Consider the following 15,432-nt stretch of genomic DNA (forward strand, 5'->3'; position numbering starts at 1 on the left):
AGGAGAAGGGAGGAGAGGACAATCAGGACATGGCCCCGTGCCCAGACCCACGCAGCCTAGCAGGGGCCCCACTGGTGCCCGGGGCAGGCAAAGGGTTGGGCGGACCCAGCTCCACTCTTCAAAACCCTCCTCAGCCTCTGACCTGCTGGTGAGCCTGAGCAAGACAGGGCCACAGGTGCCCCTCAGAATGTGGAAGTGAGACGCAGCTGAGGGCATGTGAGATGAGCCCCTGGCTGGGACATCCCAGGGACTCCACGCTAGAACTGCAGCTCCGGCAGCTGCTTTTGCCCTGGACAAGCGCAGGGTTCTGTAGACAGGTGGGAGCCAGGGGCTGCCAGGAAAGCCCAGACTGGGCATTCTTGGCTCTGTTCCCCAGGCCAGAGAGCTACGGCAGAGGGGCTCCAGGGGAGGGAAGGAGGGAGGGAGGGAGGCCCTGCTTCCTGCTGACTCTGCAAGTGGCCGAGGAAGTACTCAGGGTCGAATCCATAATTGATGAGGAGAGTGGGTGTGCGTCAGCACTTAGTGGCCAGGGTGGGGGCACCCTGGCACAGGCCATGGCTGGCTGATGGGGCTCAGGCCGTGCCTGGCCCTGGTGCCAGCCCCACTCTCACTGATGTGGTCTGCCCGGGGCGGGGGTGGGGAAGAGGAGAACTGCTGGGCAACCCCAGAGGCAGGGGCAGGATAGCAGCTTTCCCTCATGGGCTTCCCTGGGGAACCCCAGCGAGCAAGCTGCCCTCTTTAATGCCCTGCCCTCCCAAAGACCCACCTGCCCATCCACCTTACCCGCTTGGGGCACCGGCGGAGCTTGTCCTCTGTGTCCCTCAGAGCCATCGCATACTCATTGACATCATCGGACACTCCCACCATCTAGAGCACCGGACACCACATCCAGGGTGACCCTTGGGCACTTCGCACAGGTTTCTCCACACCCAGTCTGGACCCCAGCCCTGCCAACCCTTAACCTTAGGCCCAGGACAGCCCCCTCCCACAGAAGTCAACGAGGTCAGGCCCAAACGGCACTGGCAGAAACTAGTCTTGCTGTGGCATATGCTAACGCGCACAGTCACGCCCAGGCACCCCTGGAGACACGTGGGCACGTGTGGGTGCACACACACATGCATCCAAACACCCAGAACCACATAACATGCGCATGGACCAGTGGTGTGAGACCTTGCCCAGCTGCTGGTGAACGCTGAGATTATACATCATGATGGCACCGTCCAGGACTTCCAGCAGGGAGTTCTCGGTGAGGGGCTGCTCAGGCTCCTCGGGGGGCCGCCCCACCAGCAGGCCCTCATTCCACTGGCTACCCTCGACTAGGGAGTAGGGAAGGACAGGGTCAGGGTCAGGGTCGGAGCCATTCCAGTTCTCTTCTAAGCCTATGGAGCCAGGATGGGCCTTATAGGAGAAGAAGGAGGCCCTCTCCCCCTGCCTGGGCCCAAGGAGGGACCTGCAGGGAGAACGTGTGGGCCGGGGCAGGGAAGGTGCTGCATTCCAGGACCTATTTCTGTAGCATCAATTTCCTGCCCGCAGAGTGCACTTCCCACACCCCTGACATACTGCCAGGCCACAGGACCAGGAGGGAATGGGGTGTATTTGGCTTTGCCCTGGGGGAGTGTTGTACAGGAGAGAAGGATCCTTCAGCGCGCCACGCCTGGCCCTGTCTGGCACCTACTGTCCTCACGGGTCCTCTGCTCCGCGCTCAGTGTGCGGACCTTCACTTTCTCTGAGGTGCTCAGAGGCCGCCGTGGGGTCATCAGGCTCACAGCTGCTGTGCTGAGGAAGCGGTTGGCTCGGCCCAGGGTTGGAGAACTGAGCCAGCTGGGCCGAGGCAGGGGCAGCGCACCCCCCATGGCCAGGGCCTGCATGGGGCGCTGTGGTGGAGAGAGGAGGCCAGACGCCACTCAGCAATCCCAGGACTCGGGCCCACTTATGGCTCCCTTGATATGTGAGGCTGGGGCACGGGACAGCGAGAGGGCACCGGCTGGCTGGGCAGGAGGCCCCGCAGGGCCCCATTCACCACTGCGCCTGCACCTCACCCTCCACCTGCTCCAACCCAGCCTTCACTCTGCATCCCAAGGCCCTGTGTCTCGTAGGGACTCAGCAGCAGGAGGCATGCCCCACCACACCCGTCAGTTCATGCCTCCACCTACAGCAAGGGAGCCTGCCTGGGGACAAGCTCCTTGCCTGCATGGAGGGGGAGATGGCCCCGTGTGACACCCCTGCCCTTATGATAGAGGGACAGCCCAACACAAAGCCCCCTGCCTGCCCCTACCGCGGCACCTGGGCCGCAGCCGGGGCTGGCTCCTCATCCTCATCCAGGTCATCCATGGTGGCCGCCTGGAGCTCCAGTGGGTCGATCAGGATGTTGGCCTTAGAGGCAAGGTCATCTAGGAGGAATGACAAGAGGGCTCTCAGACCAGTGGAGGGCAGAGGGGTCATAGGTGGCACCACTGAGGACAGTGAGAGGGCAGGAGGCCCTGCAGGGCCCCATTCACCACTGCGCCTGTGCTTCACCCTCCACCTGCTCCAACCCAGCCTTCACTCTGCATCCCAAGGCCCTGTGTCTTGTAGGGCGAGTCATGCTGAGTGAGGCAGAAGGCTCTCCCCACCACGACCCCATCACTCCCTGTCTTTATCTGCATGACCTCACTCTCTCCAGGGCCCTACTTCTCTGACTGCTCCGTTGCTTTCTTCCTTGTCCTGCCCCACAAAGGGAAATCCAGAGCTGCCCAGGGCTCTCCTTGCCTCACTCTGCACACTCCCCAGGGGGTCCGGTCCTCACCGCAGGCTTGTCCCCACCTCTACGCTGACAGCTGGACACACCACCGCTTCCTCCAGCCCAGGCCTTCATCCTGGCTGCATCACTGGGCACCTCAAACATACTAAACTGTCCTCTCCTGCAGCTCCTCTTCCTGATGGTGCCTCCTCCCCACAGCCTCTGGCAAGAAGCCTGGGGTCATCCTTGTCCCCTCCCCTTTACCCTCCCCGCCTCCTCTGTTGCCTGGACAACTGGCTTCCTTGTCTCCTTTCTTGGCCCTTGCACTCTACCCTCCACACTGTAGCAGCCAGAGGGAGCTTCTTACAACGCAGACCCCCCAACCTCGCACCCTTGCTTCAGGACCTTCCAAAGCTACCACTGTCCCTGGAAGGAGCCTACAGCCGCTTTGTGGCCCACAAGGCCCTCAGACTCTGCCCTTCAGACTCCCTGACCTCATTTCCCATCACTCCCTGCCTCTCATTTTCCTCTCTAGCACGCCAGCTGCTTTCTCTCTCCAGGCCATGCTGGGCCGTTGCTGGCATCCCTGCCACCGCTCACACTGTGCTCTCAGCCCTTTGCACTGGAGACATTTGTGCTCATCCTTGAAATTAGTTCAGGCAGCAAATGCAAGCCCCCCCCGGCCCCCGCCCCCCCAACAACTCCCTCACCAAGATCCCATGGTTCCCTCCTCCATCAGCACACTGCCCCCTATTCCATCAGCACACTGCCCCCTATTCCATCACAGGGCTCCCAGACCTCCTCTGGGGTGGATGTGCAAGGGAAGGAAGGAATAGTTGGACGCAAGATCGGGGCAGAGGAGGCCCATCAGCATCTCCCTGCAGAGCAGGTGGAGTGACTCGGGCGCCCTCTGGTGGGCACAGCGCAGCTCAGCACTCAAGGCCGAGCTGGCTCAGGAACCACCCCCCATCCTGCCCTGCTAACTGCCCAAGCCTGCGCGCACCTTTGAGGGTCTTCCGAAGGTGCGAGAGGAGGCCTCCAAGGCGCTGCAGGTCGAAGTAGTCCACCTTGCCATTATAGAAGACCTGGGGCGGGATGTAGGCCTCTGCGAGGAGTTGGGAGGCCGGGCCAGCAGTCAGAGCCCAGCAGGACCCCTGGCCTAGGCCACCTACCTGACCAGGCTTCCCCTACCACCCCGCCCTCTACCATTTCAGGTCAGTTCCAGCAACGGCACAACTTGGGATGAAGGGGGCATTCTTGGCTGCTGGTCACCCAGGTGAGAATCAGAGAGGGCCCTGACCCAGCCCTATGGGAGATTGCCCAATGCAGGCTGCTTCCACTGACCCCTGGGGACTCCGTCCCACACAAACACAAGGCCCCCAGCACCTCAGAGCCCACCCAAGGCGTCCCCGACAAAGGACTGCACAGAGGGCTAGTGGGCAAGGACTGAGGAACAGGGCCCATAGAGGACAGGAACCCAGGGGACCATCAGAGCAAACACGGGCTCACCGTCCAAGTGCAAGGCCTCCGCGCCCAGTGGGTAGGACTCAATTAGGCAGGAGGCCTGGGACAGCTCCCCCCAGCCCTGCCCTCAGCTATCACTCCACACCAACATTAGGGGCTGCCCTGGGGCTGGCTCTGCCCAGCGTCTACAACTCGAGGCCCTGGCCACACTCACCGTCACTGAAGGTAGCGCATGGATTCGAAGCCTTGTATTCGTCCCAGTAGTAACGCAGGGCCGAGATCAAGCGGTGTAAGAAGCAGACCATGTACTCGGGGGGGCAGAGCATGGGCATGTTCTGCAGGCACAGGTGTAAGACATGCATTTGTGCAGCCCGGAGGCCAGCCCACTCCTCATCCAAGGCCCTGCCCCAGGACCCTGGGCTGAGCAGAGAGGGTAGGGCGGCAGGCGGGGAGGAAATGCAGAAGTGCCAGAATTACAGGTGCAGATGCTGCGACAAAGCCAGGGGGCCATGGTGGGCTGGCCTGGGGATACCTACCCCCCGGCTGCTGGCATTCTCCTGCAGAAACTTTCGGAACTTGGTCAGGAAGATGTACCTAGAAGCTTCGCCCTTCGGGGGAAGGAAAGCCAAGGCTGTGATGAGCTGAGGATCCTGGCCCCGAACCGGACTCAACTTAGCCTGCACCCTGCCACAAGAGCCTGACCCAGCCCTGCCCTCTGGGTCTCCAGGCCCGGTCTGATACCCCTCCTGGCCAGGGACCCACACAGGGGTCTGGGAATCACTTACCCCGTTGTCATCTTGATTGTTCAACAGCAGCTTCAGGATCTGGACCTGTAGTTCTTCCACCACTGGGGGTGGGGTGGGGAACAGGACAGCCTTCCTCAGGCAGGGCCTTGCCCTCAGGCTCCCGGGGACCGGCAGGGGGAGCAGGTTTGGACTGAGGCTCCACCACCAGGGATCCCCAAGTCCAACCTAAGCATGGTCACTACCAAGTGCCCCCAAGTACACAGGCACAGAAATCCTCCACCCCCTACCCAGTGCCTGAGGAACGGGGCTGACCTTCGATGCGCTTCTTGAGCCTTTGGCAGCCCCGTTCATAGGCACGCCGCCGGAGCCGCTCCTCGGAGGTTTCGTCCTTCACCTCCTTACTGTCTTTGCCCTGGGCAGGGGCGGGGCAGGGGAGGGGGGTGAAAGATGGCAAGGCTCACCCTGGTCTACTTCAGACAAAAGACCCCTACTCCCACCCCCAGCCCAGGAAGGGGCCTCGCGTGCCATGTACAGGTGGCTCAGACACCCCGGGTCAGCCCTCACTGTGACCACCGCCCACCCAAGTCAGGGCTGCCCACCTCCCTGCTGGAGCGGTGGGGCCACCAGGTGGTGGGGATGAGCTCCTGTAGGCCAGCCTCCTCCACACGCAGGGGGCTCTTGATGTAAAAGAAGACAACGGACCGGAGCACGTCGAAGCTGGTGGTCGTTAAGGCAGAGCTCTGCTCACCACAAGGTGCCCCGTACACCCTCATGAGCCCTCCCGAAACTTACCCACCTCCGGATATGCCCACCACAGCTCTCCCAGTCCTCAGGGTGCCATCGCTGCTGTGTGCCTGTCACCACTGACTGTGAGCCCAGAGAAACAGCTGTGGCTGTCAAACCCACCAAGCCCAATTCCAAGCAAGGGCACGATGAAGACTTATCACAGGAACAGATGACGGTGGGACAGCTGGAGAGAGGGCCTGGCAGCCTCTCTATTTGTTTCTGCCTCCTAGAGGCTGAGGACCCCACAGAGAGAAGACAGCTACTAGCACAGGTTTCCCAGCCAGGGGCCCGAAGCTATGCTCTCTCTCCTACACCTGCAGTTCTCAACATTATAGGGAAACAGGAGGAGCTGACTCCTTCGAGAAGATTTCATAGGAACCCCCGCCATGGAGCACAGATAGAAGTGCAGTGCTTTGGCTGAAGAGGGCAGGCGCTGATGGCTCCCCCCTGCCCCCCACCCTCCACCTCTGGGTGGCCCAAGAGCCTGCAGGCATCTGGAAATCCCTGCTCAGGCCAGCCAGCCAGCCAGCCTGGATCCTTTGCTCTACCCTCCCTGCTCTGTAGAGAAAGTGCTGGGAAGGCTGGGTCCTGGAACAAGGACTCACACGCTGGGTGGCTCTGGTCTTCCTGAGCCTCCGTGGGGAACCCTGGGCAGAGGCACACCACCCTCCCTGGTTTCTGCTGACCCCAGAGGGCACCACATGTCTGGCCTGCCTAGTAGCAAGGAGAGGATACAGGACGTGGCTAAGCAGAAACTTGCGGGACTTCTCGTGACTGAGGATGGCAATGGTGAGCCGCAGGTAGCGGATCTGTGGGGAGAGGGTGCTCAGAGTGGGCAGGTGAGGCCCAGGGGGCTCAGGGCCAGGGCAGGAGCTCCTACCTGCAGGCCCAGGTCAGGGACGATGGGCGAGAACCGGTACAGCCGCAACAGGGACATCATCAACTGCTTGAGGCAATCTTGCATCTCATAGTCCTGGAAGAGGGAGGTGAGGTTGCACAGCTACCCGCTGAGGGCAGGCCCCGGGACAGCCATCTATGCGGCCTTCTCCAACACCCTCCCTGTACGTCCCCTGACTCAGTGGAGCCTGACATCCTGGCCTGAGGGCTGATATCCGGCGCCTCACCTCCATGAAGAGCCACAGGAGATCCAGGACCTGGTGCACCACAGACTGCGCCTGTGCGGGGGTGCCCGCCTCCACGACGCCCAGCAGGAAGCTCATGAGCACGGCCTCCACCAGGTACACCTTGCGCTGCACCAAGGGCGGGTGCCAGTGAGGTGGCAGCCTCCTGCCCCACTCAGGGCCCCCCTGCCCTGGCACGTGGCCAAGGCCACAGATGGACTCTTGGTCCCCGTCAAGCAACCCCAAGTCATGGATGAGCCCTTCTGGGGTCTGATGGAGACACAGGAAATGCTGCTACCCAACAACGCCTCTGGGGCTCTGCACATGCCATTCCCTTGGACTGTGATGTCACCACCCCTCGATCTTCTTTCTAGAAAGCCCCCTGATACCCTCAGCTGGAAGTGTCTCCTCCTCACCCAGTGACATCCTTGGGGTTTAAGGGCTCTGGTCACAGGGGCCCCTGACAGGTGATGCTGCTGGACCTCATGCACCTCAGCATCCCAGCCCTCAGCAGGGGTGTTTCTATCATGGCCCGCCTCTCCCCTCCCTAATGTCCCCTCACCAGGAGCGGTGCGAAGCGATGGAAGATGTGAGCCAGTGTGAGGAGGACGGTGGGCTGGCCCTGCAACTGCCACTCAGAGCTTTCCTTCTCCACCAGCCGCCCTTGCTGTGTGGGCGGGGAGGAAGGGACTGTGAGAGGCAGAGGGCTGTAGAAAGCCCCCAGCATACCCGGCCCAGACGCTGGCTCACCACGGGGTCCAGCTCCACGCTCAGCACTGCCTGGAAGCAGCCCAGCAACTCCTGTGCCCGAACCAGGTCGGCGCTTGGTGGGTCCTGCAGGGGCCGGTAGCCCACCACTGGGTAGGTGCCACAGAGTTAAGCCAGCAACACCTGATCTGTGGCTCAGAATACCTACCCCCTCCCACTGAGACCCCTGCAGAAGGGCCTGGGCTCCAGGGCAGGGCTGAGAGGTCAGATTGCCTGGTTTGCATCACAACCCTCCCGTTTCTCTGTGAAGCAAAACTTCTCTTGCCACTTTATGCTCTTCACCTGTTCAGTGGAGACAGCAACCCTAACAAGGTTGCTGCAAGCATTGTCCTCAGCACCCACCTCAGCTGTACCCTACTCACTCTTCCCGGCAGCAGGGCCTGCCACCAGCCCGCAGAGCTCCTGGAGCAGGGAGACCCCCATCCTGGCTTCCTCAAGAGCATCCAAGCAGCCCACAGCCTTCTTCACAAAAGGATATCGCAGGGGACGGCTGCCGAAGTTGAAGGCCACAGACTCCTTGAAGGAGAGGCTGATGGCTGGGAAGTAGGCCATGCCCAGGCCCCTGGATAAGTTCTCAAAGGCAGTGCCCAGAGACACACCATTCCTGGAGCAGAAGGGAGGGTCCATGAGCCAGTGCTAAGAAGGATGTGGCTGAAATGGACCAGTGAGCAGGCCTCTGTGGGGGCTGCCCACCCTCAGGCTACCAAAGCCAGCCTGGCCCCTTACAGGGCCTGGAACACGAGGGCAGACTGGGGATGCCCCAGAGGCCAAGCCTGTGAATAGAGGCAGGAGACTCACAGGCAGAAGGACAGCGTGCCTTCATCCAGGTCGATCAGGCAGCTCACAATGTCCCCCGCTGCCCACGCCTGCCAGGGGAGGAAGACGTACAGATGTGCAGAAGCCCAGCAGCCTGCCCACTCTGCCCCCCTCCAGCTGTGTCTCCACTGCCACCCAGGGGAGACTGGCCACAAGGACAGAGGACCTCAGTCCCTGCCCTCCCCCTGGTGCCCTACATTCCCTCAGCGCTGCCCAGTGGCCCCCACCAAGCTGTGGGGATGGACATGGGCCAGTTGGGCTGCAGGGGGCCCGGGCCTCACCTTCCCGTAGTTCGTCGTGGTCACGTTCCACTTGCGCACCCGGTTGCCATCGTAGGCATAGGAGTTGTGTGTATCTCCAACCCCCTCCTAGGGAGGAACTGTCTGTGAGGTCTGGGGGAGGTGGGGAGGGGCAGGGCCAGAGCCCACCAGCCACCAGCCTTGGACCCACGTGGCTCTACAGAATGGGGCTGATGCTCTGAGGGAAGGAGTGAGGGCTGTTTCGGGGCTGGATTGCCCTGGGATGGGGTGGGACACATTATGTCTCCTCCAGAGGGAAGTCCAGATTAGGGTGCTGAGCAGCCCCTATGTGGGTTGGGGGGTTCCCTGAGCCCTGATGAGGCCTGCTGCCAAGAGAAGGTCTCCCTGGGAGGGGTCCCTCTCCCACATGTACCTCCTGATTGAAGCGGCAGTTGATCGTGCACCAGCCAATCTGCATGAGCCCCTGGGAGGAGATGAGCACCTCGTAGACCCATTTCCCTGGAAAAAGTCACGTCAAACCCAGCAGGGAAACAAAGACTGCCTCCTGCCTCTGGCCCGGGCCCTCAAACTTCCTCCCAACTCCCTGGGCCACAGCAGAGCGTGGTCTCACCTTTGTACACGCATGTGGTAGAGCGGATAGTACCAAAGTTGCTGTGTCCAATCACCTGGGTGGAGAGCAGGGGTGGTGAACCTCCTCCCGGGCATACGGGGTGCCACCCCAAGGGAGAACGACCCCACTCCAACTCAGCTCGCCTTGGTGGCGACGCCTGTCGTGGCCAACACTGTACTGTGCCTGAACAGGGTGGAAGGGGCTAGACCCATGTCAGCAGGGATTCTGGGCCGGGAGCATGATAGGAGGGGCTCATGGCTATGCTGGGAAGGCCTTGGGGCTGGGGTCACACCAAGAGGGTCTCGGGGCTATGTCAGGAGGGTTTGGGAGCTGGGGACTCAATAGTCCACATCAGGAGGGGTCTGTGGCTGCAGCCCCATCAAGAAAGGTCGAGACCAGGGCCACATCAGGAGGAGCTTGGGGCTGTGTCAGGAGGGGCTTGGATCTGGGACCCCACACCTTGCCCTCGCTCACCCCCAAGAGGTCATCATCCACCAGAAGAAGCCCTTCGAAGCCACCCGTGTGGTCCAGGACCACAGTGGACGGGCCAAGCCGCCCTTCAACCTTTCCTGGAAAGGAGAGAAGAGGGTGTGGGGTTGGGCCAGGCACAGGGCCTGACAGATGCAGAGAGGGTACTGAGCCCCCCAGGCCCAGCCCTGGCTCCCCAGTCCCATTTCTGAGGCTGTCACCGACCCTGGCTCTCCTCCTCCTCCTCCGCCTCCTCGTCCACATGTAACAACTGGTCCAGGTGCTCTGGCAGGTTCTGGAAGTTCAGGAGTTTCCTGGGGAGAGCGAGAGGCTGCGAGGGTCCCAAAAGTCCTTGAAACCAGCCAGATGACGCTAAATCCCTCTCCCAGTCCCTTTCTCCTGAGCTTAGGAGGGTGGCTGCCCAGACTCCAGAAAAAGGGCTGTACCAGTCCCAGATTCTGGCATGCTGGGGGTCAGAAGACTGGATTATCCACTAAATTTGGTGCACCTCAAGACTGTTTAAAAAAAAAAAAAAAAAAGAAGGAAGAACTCTTTCTAAACCTTAATCCTCTCATCTGTATAAATGGAACAAGAGCTGTATCTCAAAGATGCTGTGAAGATTCCTAGGAATAATGCGCCCTCCGTAGCCCATAACCTCCCCACTCTTGGAGGTGGCTTGTTGATTATGCCTGGGCAAGGAAGGCTGGGAGCAGTGCTGATCCCCAAGATGGTCAGTACCAAGATCAGCTAGTCCAGTCCTTGACCCCAGGTCTGTGGTCCCAGCCAGGGAGGCCTGTGTGTTGAATGAGACATGTCCTGGGAGGATAAAGGGCTCAGCCCTCTTAGCTCTGGCTGGCTCTGTCCTGGACCCACCTGTAGAGGAGAGTAGAGCACACAGCCTGCCTATCTGTCAGCTGCCCCAGCCAAAGGGCCTAGGAAAATCTGTCTGAGTGGCCCCCTCATCCTCCCAGCACACATGCCCAGAGGAGAAAGAGCTCTAACACTGGCCAGCTAGGTCCTGAGTTCAGTTGCTAAGAATAGCAGGGAATGAGGTGGTGCTGACTAGCAGGGCTCAAAGAGCAGAGGCCTGACGCCCATCTGGATCCAGCCCACAGACTGCTGGCACCTGCTCTTCTAACTCTAATCCCAGTTCCCACCCCACTCATCCCCCTAGAGAGTAGGCTCTGGAAGGGCACGTAGATGGGCCAAAGCACTGACTCTCTGGCAAGGTAGCTTCAACCCAGGCCCAGGGGCCACATGTTCCCACACTGTGAGCTACAACTGACCTTGAGCTACAGGAGGTGGAGATCCATGAAGCCTCCTCCCTACTCCCACTGAGCCCCAGGCCAAGGCGAGCAGGCAGCCGTGCAATGGGGTGCCTCGCCAGTAACATGGAAGGCTGTAGCCAACCCTGTCTCTCAACACCCCAAAGCGCCCAGAGATCAAGCAGGCTTCTGCAACAGAATTTCTGACAGGCCCACACCTGGGAGGGCTGCTCTAGTCCTGTGCCTGCTCTTAAGAGCAGCTTCGGGTGGCCAACCTGACACTCAGCCTCAGTGAACGCCTGCAACATTGCCCATTTGGCCAACCCCAGCACTTGCCTACCCTTTCTGGATTGCCCAGGTTCCAGCCCAGAGTTCTGCATCCACACAACCACTGACTAACGGCTCTGCCACCTGCTCTCCCTCCTGGCAGCCACGGCACCAGTGGCAGCAGGATCATTTCTGGTATCACATGAGGTAGGGATCACATGGCCCTGGGAACAGGCCAGGGCTGGGGTTGGGGTGGAGGTGGGCAGCAGCCCTCCACAAGTAGAAACCCTTTGGTCACCACAGCTGCTTAAATGGAACAGGCAACGATGCTGCCCTTTGGGTCTGCCCAGCGAGCAGAGACTGTGAAAGACAGAATAGCCCTGGCTGGCAAGGGGGCTGAGACATGGGGACACCCATGCCTCACTGCAGGGAGAAAGAATGTACAGGCCGGGACTTCCCAGGTGGCGCAGTGGTTAAGAATCCACCTGCCAATGCAGGGGACATGGGTTCGAGCCCTGGTCTGGGAAGATCCCACATGCCGCGGAGCAACTAAGCCCGTGCGCCACAACTACTGAGCCTGCACTCTAGAACCATCGAGTCACAACTACTGAGCCCGCGAGCCACAACTACTGAAGCCTGCATGCCTAGAGCCCATGCTCCGCAACAAGAGAAGCCACCGCAATGAGAAACCCATGCACCACAACAGAGTAGCCCCCACTCGCCACAACTAGAGAAAGCCCGCGCATAGCAACAAAGACCCAATGCAGCCAAGAATAAATAAATAAATAAAAATTTAAAAAAATACATTTATTTAAAAAAAAAAAGAATGTACAGAACCCTTTGAAGAAGAAATTCAGCAACAGTCCTAAGAGTGATTGTAATTCAAATACTCTAGCCTTGTGATTCCAACCCTGGGCGTCTATGCAGCACTGTTTACCAAAACAAAAGCCCCTCTAAACTAGGGCAGTGATCAGGCAGATTCCTGGACCTAAAAGATGCCCACCGAGATCAATCTGTAGTGTAGAAAAACATTCAGAAATAACATCTGATGACAAAAATAGGATTTAAACTATACACTTTTGGAGGTGTGGGATATGTTCATGGCACTGCTGGTTTCACAGGTTATCCATGTTAAAATTTACTAGATTGTATGTTTTAAATACATGTAGCTTACTGTATGTTAATTATTCCTCAATAACTTTAAAAAAGCTGACAGTGACAAAAATCTAAAAAAAATTTTCCACACAGCATAACCCAAACTACATACATCGTGAGGTAAAGAAAACAAAAAGGAATCACACTCAAATGGTTATATTAGAATAAGAAAATGACAGTTGCTTTTTCTTTTTCTATGTAAGTTTCTGCTAAAGGGCACTCGTAACTTTTTTTTTTTTTTTTTTTTTTTTTGTCGTGTCAAGTGGCTTACGGGATTTTAGTTCCCCGACCAGGGATCGAACCCAGGCCCTCGGCAGTGAGAGTGCAGAGTCCTAACCACTGGACCACCAGGGAATTCCCCACTTGTAGTTTTGATATGAGCTAAACTTAAATACATTAAATTTGCAAGGAATAAAGGGCTGGTGGCATCTGTGCTGTACAGATCAAGCAGAGGCTACAGAGGGCCAGGGTGCGACAGTGGTGAGGGCAGGTGCACATGGACCAGATGCTGAGTGTAAAATAGGTGCGAAGTGCCATGCTGAGTGCACACCATGCCCCTGACCTCCACTATACTCTCAGAAGGAAGGTACTAGCACTGCCAGGGGAAAGGAAGAGGCGGAGTCCAGAAGGCGGACTCTCTGGCCACAGGTCTCACAGCCAGGAGTGGCAGAGCAAGAACGGAACCCAAGCCAGCCTACCCAGAGCCCCGGCCTCCTTCCCCACAATGCAGTCTCCAGCCTCTGGTCTGGTCCCACAGAGTGAGGAAGGGAGATCCACCTGGCCATACCTGCTGGTGGCTGCCGTGGGTGCACGATCAGTAGAGGAAAAGATGCGGTGCAGGTAGTCGTCCAGTAGCTTCTCGTGCACGATGCCTGCGTCACAGGTCAGAAGGGAGAGAAGGGACACATGGTCAGTGTGGCTCCCAGCCCCTACTGGCCACAGAGGCTCCTGGTCCTAGGTCAGCCACAGGAATCAGCGGAGCAGTCACGGTGGGTGCCCTGCTCCATGGCTGCTAGTGGAGAAGAGCTGACTCACAGGTACAGGGGGTGCAGGAGGACCTGAGGCTCAATGCACCTGGGACTTTGCTGCCTCTCTCCTTCTTCCCTCAGCACTAGGAGCCTCATCCCAGCCCTTCCAACCCTTACCTGTGACCCTAGATTTCTCAGCATCTGAGGTCAGCCTGTGGCTCTTTCGGGAGAAAGCCATGCCGGCCCCCTTGGACGCCATCTTTCATCTCTCGTGGGCAGCCAGTGGTCCTGGGGGCTGAAGCAGAGGCAGAGCCTGGCTATTCGAAGCCAGCCAAGGGCCCCCATATTGACCTCAATCCTGTGGTGTCAGGAAGGCTTGGGAGCAGGTGAAGCCACTGCATGCACACTCACACACACATCAACCCAGGGCAAAGGAAAGCAGGGGCTTCCAGCTTCCTACACGGGGGGTGGGGGGGAGGGGGTCTGGGGCCATGTGACAGGGCCCCACCATGTCCCAGTGCTCACACAGGGCTCAACAGAGAGCAGGTGCCAGATATATGTTTGTTAAACTAAACCAAATGCTTCTGCCGAGTGTGAAATCAGACCCAAGGGTCCAAAGTGAGGTGGCCCAGGAGCAGAGCCCCTGTATCCTTCTCGGTTGTAAGCCACTGTGGGTCCACATCTGGAAGAGAGAACCCTACATCAAGTAGAGTCCACCATCCAAGGCCTTGGTGCTATCTCCAGCTACAAGTCCTGCTTACATCCAAGGCCAGGATCCCCTTCCTCAGTTCCAGAATCCTCCCCTTCTCTATTTCAAAGGCCTGCTAGCTTTCTTGCCCCCAGTCAAACACACAGCCTCCTACCCCATCAGAGCACCACCTTTGCCCTCCTCACAGGCCCCACTGTCCCCACTGCTGTCCATCTCTCACATACCATGGTGTTGCTACAGCTGCTTCAGAAGCTGCACTAAGTCCCTGGTGCCTGGTTCACTGATCTAGAGCTGTGCTGTCCAACACAGCAGCTACTAGCCACACATGGGTGTTTAAATTTCAATTAAAATTAAAAAGCCAATTTCTCAATTATATTAGTCACATTTCAAGGATTCAGTGGCCCTATGTGGTTAATGGTTGCTGGACTAGACTCCGAAAATAAAGAACATTCCCATCCTCACATAAAGTTCTATTAGTCAGTGCTGGTCTAGAGGCTGGCCCTCCAGCACTGCCTTAGACAGAACTTCTCTTATCTCACCCCAAACAGGTCCTCTGCTCCCGCCACACACTCTTGCCCACTCCCAGGCGGCACCACTCCTGCCCCTCAGAAAGGTGACTCCCCGCCCTGCCGCCCACCACCAGCCCTCTCACACCAGAGCAGGTGCAGGACAGATTAGACGCTGTCACTCAACTGATGAGCAAACCTTCCAGACATCCACTCCGGGTGTCAGGTGCTGAGGACCCAGGTGAGAGGCGGTGCTTGACTTTGCTCGGGGGCTCCCTGCCACGTCGATCCTGTTCAGCCCCGCCGAGAGTTCAAGGCTTGTAACCGAACCGACCCCATCTCGGATCCCAAGGACGCGAGGGCAGCGCTTGTTTCCCCCAGTCGCCTCTGCCCGGCCCCAAGCTCCGGAGGATCCTCCAGGCCAGCTCCGGCCCGGAGTCTGGCACCACAGGCTGCGACCCCTCGCGCGGCGAGCGCCCTCACACTAGACGGGCTGGGGCCGCAAGGGGAGCCGCGGACACCCGCCCCCCTCGGAGCCCGGCCGCCCCTCACACTCACCCCCAGCCTCGGCCGCCGCGTCCGGGCTCACAACATCCGCCCAACTCTCAGCTACGGCGCCTGTCCAGGGCCAAACCGCGCGGCCGCCGCGCACGCGCACCGACCCGCGCCCGACCTCCGCCAGAGGGCCCCCTCCACAGCCGCCAGAGGGCCCCCTCCACAGCCTCCAGCGGGCGGGCTCCCTCCGCGGCCTACAGCTGGGACGTTCCCGGCCCCCGCCTCGCCCCACTGCCCCACTGCCCAGAC

The 15,432-nt window shown here is 59.3% G+C and overlaps 1 protein-coding gene across 1 annotated transcript in view; it reads right to left on the reverse strand.

Annotated features, from left to right (window-relative positions):
• RNF123 (ring finger protein 123) overlaps positions 1-15,227 on the reverse strand; it is a 28,762-nt gene extending 13,535 nt beyond the window's left edge. The window contains exons 1-26 of the mRNA XM_082847782.1: positions 15,187-15,227; positions 14,777-14,918; positions 13,591-13,708; positions 13,233-13,317; positions 9,984-10,072; positions 9,765-9,859; positions 9,291-9,345; positions 9,093-9,178; positions 8,702-8,788; positions 8,403-8,470; positions 8,083-8,208; positions 7,587-7,701; positions 7,399-7,503; positions 6,840-6,965; positions 6,596-6,688; positions 6,451-6,524; positions 5,529-5,646; positions 5,242-5,341; positions 4,969-5,030; positions 4,720-4,791; positions 4,398-4,518; positions 3,723-3,824; positions 2,284-2,390; positions 1,676-1,874; positions 1,171-1,316; positions 784-867 (exon numbers count right to left, since the gene is read on the reverse strand). Coding sequence (XP_082703908.1) covers positions 784-867; positions 1,171-1,316; positions 1,676-1,874; positions 2,284-2,390; positions 3,723-3,824; positions 4,398-4,518; positions 4,720-4,791; positions 4,969-5,030; positions 5,242-5,341; positions 5,529-5,646; positions 6,451-6,524; positions 6,596-6,688; positions 6,840-6,965; positions 7,399-7,503; positions 7,587-7,701; positions 8,083-8,208; positions 8,403-8,470; positions 8,702-8,788; positions 9,093-9,178; positions 9,291-9,345; positions 9,765-9,859; positions 9,984-10,072; positions 13,233-13,317; positions 13,591-13,672 — 2,397 coding nt within the window. The 5' untranslated portion in view covers positions 13,673-13,708; positions 14,777-14,918; positions 15,187-15,227. The remainder of the gene's footprint in view (positions 1-783; positions 868-1,170; positions 1,317-1,675; positions 1,875-2,283; positions 2,391-3,722; positions 3,825-4,397; positions 4,519-4,719; positions 4,792-4,968; positions 5,031-5,241; positions 5,342-5,528; positions 5,647-6,450; positions 6,525-6,595; positions 6,689-6,839; positions 6,966-7,398; positions 7,504-7,586; positions 7,702-8,082; positions 8,209-8,402; positions 8,471-8,701; positions 8,789-9,092; positions 9,179-9,290; positions 9,346-9,764; positions 9,860-9,983; positions 10,073-13,232; positions 13,318-13,590; positions 13,709-14,776; positions 14,919-15,186) is intronic.
• Positions 15,228-15,432: the final 205 nt, after the last annotated feature.

Source organism: Leucopleurus acutus, assembly GCF_964270905.1.
Source record: "Leucopleurus acutus genome assembly, chromosome: 10".
In the NCBI taxonomy this organism is placed as follows: Eukaryota; Metazoa; Chordata; class Mammalia; order Artiodactyla; family Delphinidae; genus Leucopleurus; species Leucopleurus acutus.